The sequence below is a fragment of the Cynoglossus semilaevis genome, chromosome 8, assembly GCF_000523025.1.
Source record: "Cynoglossus semilaevis isolate Cse_v1.0 chromosome 8, Cse_v1.0, whole genome shotgun sequence".
Lineage (NCBI taxonomy): Eukaryota > Metazoa > Chordata > Actinopteri > Pleuronectiformes > Cynoglossidae > Cynoglossus > Cynoglossus semilaevis.
The window spans coordinates 8,891,684-8,898,692 of NC_024314.1; the positions used below are offsets into that span (position 1 = coordinate 8,891,684).

The window sequence follows — 7,009 nt, forward strand, 5'->3', positions numbered from 1 at the left end:
CCAACAATTTTCTTTTATTGGAAGGTTTCAAATACAGCTCAAGTTACACAATGATTTCACCACATTACAACTAAGCTACAAATAAACTAACTAAAAAATCTGTTAATTACAATAGCACAGCAATCAAGTTACACAATGATTAAACTACATATCCAAGTTAAAAAATAAACAAAAAAAGCTAAAAAAAATTACTATAAGTACTAAATATAACTACTAAAATATACTATAAGTACAAAAAAGGAACTAAAAACATACTCTTGTTTGCAGATCCAACAAATGGATTTTATGAATATAAAGTCACGTAGTCTTCATTAGAGAAATTGGTGCAGGAAAATTAGACTAAACTGTAATCCTTAGTTAGTTTAGCAGAATATCTGGGTCATATCTGTGTCAGTAAGTATCAAATCCACAATGCAATGGTGTTCAATTATTCTCAGTTACATTTTTTTGTTTTCCAGAACCAGAACAAACTCAAGTGTGTGAGATAAAAACATGTAACGTGACTTTTGAATTGTTTGAAGAGTAACAACAGTGTGTTCCCATTTACCTGTTTTTCACCAGATATCCACCACAGGACAACGCTTGTCCCCGACCTCACTGTAGTACCACTGCCATGCTTCAGTGTTGATTGGCTCACCCACTGCCAGAACACAAGAACAGAGTCATGAAAGTCATGAAACGTTGGTTTGCTCTGGTTAGGTCAATGCAAATATGTTCACTTGAAATAAATGAAAAAAAAAAAGGTATATATCTTTTTTTTATTATAGAGATTTTTTCACTTTGGTCCTATTATTTATCCATGTAACTGTATGATAAATGATAAAACTAAATAAAAATTTACAAAAAATAAACTTTCTCATAAATCATTTTTTCCAAAAATGTTAAAATGTTAGAAATTATCCAAGTGACATTTATGTTTAACTTCCACTTAGTCACATTATAGTTTTAAAAAATTGGGAAAAAACATGTTATAATATGTTGTTCATGAATAAAACATGAAATATGACCTCATGCAAAGCAGGAAAAATAAAAACTGTATACCAGAAAATTTGTTCTAAAACCGCACCCCCCCAAAAAAAATTAAAATTAAAACAACACAATCTTTTGTACAGAAAAAAACACTTTCAAAATACAAGTTTACACCTTAAAATGTGAATGCAAATCAACTTTATTGAAATATGCCATACATATAGATAAAATTAAATCACAGTTCTCTCTGACCCAAGGAGCAAGCAGGCAAAAAGCTATAATAAAAACAGTTAATTAAAATATAAAATATAAAAAAAAACAAATGTACAGGCAATGGCATTTTATAACAAAATAAGATAATACAATAAAACAGGCCATTATTGCTATTAGGGTTAGGTAGTGTATATATAATTTGTTTATAAAGACCTAACAGTATATTTTACATAAAGTCACAAAATCAATTGAAGCTCCTCCACCTGTACAACTGCTAAAACAACGACTTCTACTAATTCCAATGTTAGCTACACGTTTAACATATGGGGGCACAACCTAGCATGTTAAGTTACCGACAAAAAGGTTTACCTAAAGCACTAGTGTCGATAAAATGACTAAACACCACAGAAACGCATCCATTATTGAGTTTAATCGAAAAAAGTTTATTTGTGATCAGGTTATCTTTCCCTTTCCATACACACTCGAGGACGACTAAATGCTTGTTTGATAAACGAGAGTAATATTTCCGGTTGACTCACTGCCGAGAAAAAAACGAATGCACTGGTTACCATAATATGGCTGAACATCACAAAAAATGTTTTCCTATGTAGTTTAAACGTAAAAAGTTTGTTTGTGTCAAGTTATCTTTACCCTCGTGACATCCACACACACTCGACGACGACCAAATGTTTGTTTGAAAACTGAGAGCGCCCATTTCCGGCTTTTGCTACGCATGCGCAAACTAGGGAAAGGAAATTACGTAAATTTAATTAACGTGAAATAATTTGTAGATCTGTGTGTAAAAATATATAAAAATTAAAATAAAACCAGAAATAAATAGAGAACATGTGATAAGTTTCTTAATAACATTTTAGATCTTCAATCAAACATGCACTATTTTTATATATATATATATATATATATATATATATATATATATATATATATATATATATATATATATATATATATATATATATATATATATATATATATATATATATATATATATATATATATATATATATATATATATATATATATATATATATATATATACAGCCAAACCCCAAGTAGTTACTCATGGCCTACAAGCTGTGTACTTTGTACTGTGTACTCCGGACTCACTGTTTTGTTTTGTTTTTTCTGTGCGCTGAAAATAAAATAAAAAATTAAGTCATCTTGATAAAATAAATGATCAGAAATATTTGTATTTTTTATTATATTCTTTGCACTAACTAGTCAAGACTTGACAACACTGGGTATTTCTCTTTTGCATCCCAGTTTTATTGTCGCGCTGTGACATCACATCAGTCAGAGTTTATTTTAGTTATTGTGAGCTCGTACCAGAGGATAAGTCCTCTGACCTTTGTCCAGGCGATGTGAGTTTGAATCCAGGCCTGGCTGGCACAGTTTTATTTTTTTCAGTACCAAGTGTAACCAGTTGAAAAGTTGAAACCTAGTCAATGGTATAAAACATTAAAAATATCCTTTACTAGTAGTGACTCGCGTATTTTACCTGCTACCTCACCTGGTAGTTGTTGGTACCCACATTTTTATATATATAAAAAAAGATTTTCTTTTCAATTTTATTTCACTCCATTCTACCGTAGGATAGAGCTAGGGCTCAATTGCCTGAATTTGAACCCACACAACAGGGTCTATTGCTTGCGTCACTCCCACTGCACCATCCAGCCACATACCTGTTTTTTGAGGGAACTCATATATGTCATGAAAGGTTGATGTTCTGACTTGTAAGAATTAAACACTGTACAACACCTGGATCTGAACCCACAGCACAGGGTCGATTGCCTGCTTCACCGCCACTGCACCATCCAGTCACATACTTATGGTTGGTGGAACATTTATTTGTCATGCAAGGTAGATGTTGTAAAGTACACCCCTCCACCCCACCACACCATGCCCAGCAGCAGGATGTGGAAAACTGCAGTAGTACTTCGGTTAACCAATCAAAATACAGCTAATATATTTTTGTTAATAAAATTTCCTTGGGTGACAGAGTGACTACTTGCCCAGTGTAGTCTAAGAGATATTCAAAAACAGTTAATTTAGTTGTAATTTAGCTAGAAGACATATGTGGTTATATATATATATATACATATATATATATATATCTCTGTCATGCATACGCCTACACCCACACCCACACCTACCCACTGGCAGTAATATCACACAGTGCACTTGGTAAACCTACACCACCCCCCACCTCCCCACCCCCACACCGCCCTCTTTCAGCAACCAGTAAAAGTTCTTCTCAAGGTCCTTCTCCATATGGCGCAGAGAACAGCTGGAACAGACTGGTATCAGCACCTAGAGTCGGTTTTTAGTCCAGCCTTGCAGGAGAAAGCAAAACATGAATTAATGTCTTGCTCATGTGTTGGCACATGACTGTCAAGATCAATAAAGACCTACATGTCCATGTGTTTTCACATTGTGACTCATCTTCATACTTTACAGACAAATAGTTTACTTGTTAACATGAGTGAATTGTTTATATTATATTCTATCCAAATTATATTTTAATTAACAATGTGAATAAAATATCCACAATGTTATTGAATTATGATCTAACAAAGGACAACAAAATAAAATCAGTTCCAAATGTCTTTTACTTTGTTCTCCGTACAACTTAAAAATTCAATAAATATTAACATTTAAAGCTTTCCTTCAGGTGTGTATATACAAGAACTATACAATTAGCATGATGTTACGCATTGCAATGCAGGGATGGTGTTACAGTATGAGCAACCACAGTCTGTAGACTAACAGCATTGACTCCATTTTTAAACTGTAAAACACAAGTTTTATAACTTGAAATTTACACTATATACATTATTATCTAAAAAATATACTGTTAGAAAAATTGTATATTATTATTTCTTAAAAAAACAGTTTTGTTTTTAAAGATTACATATCTGACCTACACAGAGGCAGACAGTGGGCCTAATGCAGTAAAGGTTGTCCTTACTGACTAATATGTACTAGAATATTACTGTAGATGTGGGGGAAAAGCACCAGGTAGAAAAAAGAACTCTAGTATGCTATTGAAATAGTTATAGATGTGAGATATGTATTTCTCAGCAGGTTGTTATCCCAACTTTTTAACTGATAAAAATGTTACCATATCACAATGCAGTCTTATTACTGCGACCAATAATGGAGGGACTGAACAAAAATTCATTCAGGAAGCGAATCACATTTGGATTTTTTAAATTAAACTGCTGCAGCTAAAATTCCTGCACCGGTTTCAGGATTACATTTAGTTATAGCATATTGCACCTATAGTTGTCTATGAAAAGTTGTTCTCTACAGAGTGAAGAATGAGAAATTACCAATACCAATTTTGCCATGCTACAGTACCCTGATGGGTGCCATTTATAGGACAACTTTTAAAAATGTCCATGACAAAAGTTGAAATATTCATATCAATTCCTATTTTAGGAGAGGTGATGCATTTTTGTATTTTATGGTACAATAATGGCTTGAGTTCAATACGTCCAACAGCAAGGCAACAACAAATTATTTTAATAATAATAATAATAAGAAGAAGAATCCCTGGACATCCCTAAAAACACATAGCATTTTGCCCAAGATTTAGTTAGCCATTAGCCTAACTGAAGAATTAGATCTTATTATTAAAACATTACTGTATATTATTATTGTGAGCAGGGAGCAACATGTTCTGGGTGAATGTACACATTAGAAGCGCAATGCCATATTTCTTTCATTAATTACGTTTTCAAAGGTGAGAGATGTATGGCCCTAAAGTACCCTGAGGGATATGTTTGACACTCTTTATCTGTGTTTGTGCATCATTCTAATTCTAATTCTAATTCATCAGCTTTGAGTCGGATGATGAATACCTACAGCATGTTGATGAATTCTGATTTCAATTTTAAGGATTATAAAAATATCAAGCCAACCTGAAATCAATCACATTTGTTGACTAAAAAAAGCTCTGTATTACTATTCTATGTTCACCAATCAGCATCACTCAAGAATATTTCTAAACAGTGCCAAACAAAGAGGAATTGAACGATTCCTAAGGGAATGACTGTACACTGCCAAGCTCTATAACTATTTTGATAGCACACTTTTGACCTCTGGGCTTCGACCTCTGAGCGTGTTCACAATACCAGTTCAATAGTAGTTCTGATGCACTTAAAAAAAACAGGCTTATACATACGTATGTACACAGATCAAAACATGAACGTAGCAGATGCAGTCGTCACATTTTCAACACGTCTTGTAGTCGTGTTAGTATACAGCACCTTCGTATGACATCATGTTTCCCTTCAGTTTCGATTGAAACACAAAGGGCAGAGCGATGCAGCACGTGGGTCACTCTGGAGATTTGTTGAGGTAACCATCGCTGGACAATTCACTGGCATTGACAAAAAGAAAAAAATCCACAGCCAGATCTGCACATCTATCACTAGCTGCTGAAAGTTGAGCTGACATATACAACTGTCACACTGAGCAGCATGTTCACAACATCACTACCTTGTCAATTATTTCTCAGCTGACGGGGTTCTGAGCCTGGATCCCTCTAAGATACTAAATCGTCCCGTCTGGTTGTGGCAGTGACTGGCATTAAAGTGCTGTGTGGACTGTGTGTAGAGGCGGCCCTGCTGGAGTCTGCTGTGGGCCGAGGCAGCTCTAGAGGTAGAAGAGTCCCTAGGTCTGAGTCTGCCTTCCTGTCTCTGTGGAAGGGATTGCTTGTGGGCACCTTGGGTAGAGCAGTAGCTGTGGAGGCTGAGGTTTGAGTATTGGCAGTGGTTGGCACTGGGGCAGTAGACCACAACCGTCTGCTCACGGCTTTTGGTGTTTTAAGAGCACCCTGGGTGGTAGCAAGAGGAGTTTGAGATGAATCGGAGGGCAGGGACTGGACTGTGGCCCCCAAGGTGTTGTGGACCTCTGGCGCATGAGTAGCGAGGTTTTCCTTCTTGTTACAAGACTCACAACAAAGCTTGTTATATCCAGGGATAGAACAATAACGAGCCAAAACCTCCATTTGGCAAAAAATCGATTTGTCCCCAAGACATGGCTCATCTAGTGACGACAAGAGACAAAATTGATTGTGAACAAAAAGAAAATCTCAATTGTTGCTGATGAAAGGTGAAACAAATGTAATGGATATTTGAGAGAAATGACATATTGACTCACTTGAAGTTATTTTCTGGACAGGATTGTCAGCAGCTTTTTGTGTGGTGTCCCTTAATGTGGAATTCAACATTTTTTCGACATTGAGAGAAGACGCTGGCTGTCCTGGTATGCAGCAATGGAGACAGGAGTAAAAATTTGATCTCAAAACTTACACCAAACACAAGAAATGTTGCTGATAACCTCTCGCTGGGAAAAAAAAAACCTTTACAGCAACTCTGTAATTACAACACCTTATATACATCTTTGACAGAAGGCTGCTCTGGTTTGTCCCTGCTGCACACACAGACAACCTAATTGATGGTTGTCAGCTCTATGAGGTGGAAGGACCATTGAAATGGCCTCAATCAGTTGCAGTAAATGTGCTCATGCAATTAACTCTGCAGAATTTCTCCTTCTGGACTTGACATTAGTATTGCTCAAATGTATGTTTTTATATATTTTTCAATTTTATAACCTAAGAAACTGTTACAGTAATAAAAAATAATGACAAAATAGAATAATAAATAAAATAAAAATGAATAAATAAAACAAAAACAAATTCTCGCTCTTCAAGATAGTTCAAAGATTCTTACAGACTACCAGGGCAGAAATTAATCAAAAATTACATACACACATATAAATGTACATATATATATATATA

The 7,009-nt window shown here is 34.9% G+C and overlaps 2 protein-coding genes across 5 annotated transcripts in view; one reads left to right on the plus strand and one right to left on the minus strand.

Annotated features, from left to right (window-relative positions):
• The window catches only part of LOC103381923 (probable histone deacetylase 1-B), a 388,477-nt gene that overhangs the window by 11,935 nt on the left and 369,533 nt on the right, over positions 1–7,009 (plus strand). The window lies entirely within an intron of this gene.
• The window catches only part of adamts14 (ADAM metallopeptidase with thrombospondin type 1 motif, 14), a 37,341-nt gene continuing 33,866 nt past the window's right edge, over positions 3,535–7,009 (minus strand). Inside the window, exons 23-24 of the mRNA XM_008314569.3 lie at positions 6,370–6,471; positions 3,535–6,255 (exon numbers count right to left, since the gene is read on the minus strand). Coding sequence (XP_008312791.1) covers positions 5,753–6,255; positions 6,370–6,471 — 605 coding nt within the window. The 3' untranslated portion in view covers positions 3,535–5,752. The remainder of the gene's footprint in view (positions 6,256–6,369; positions 6,472–7,009) is intronic.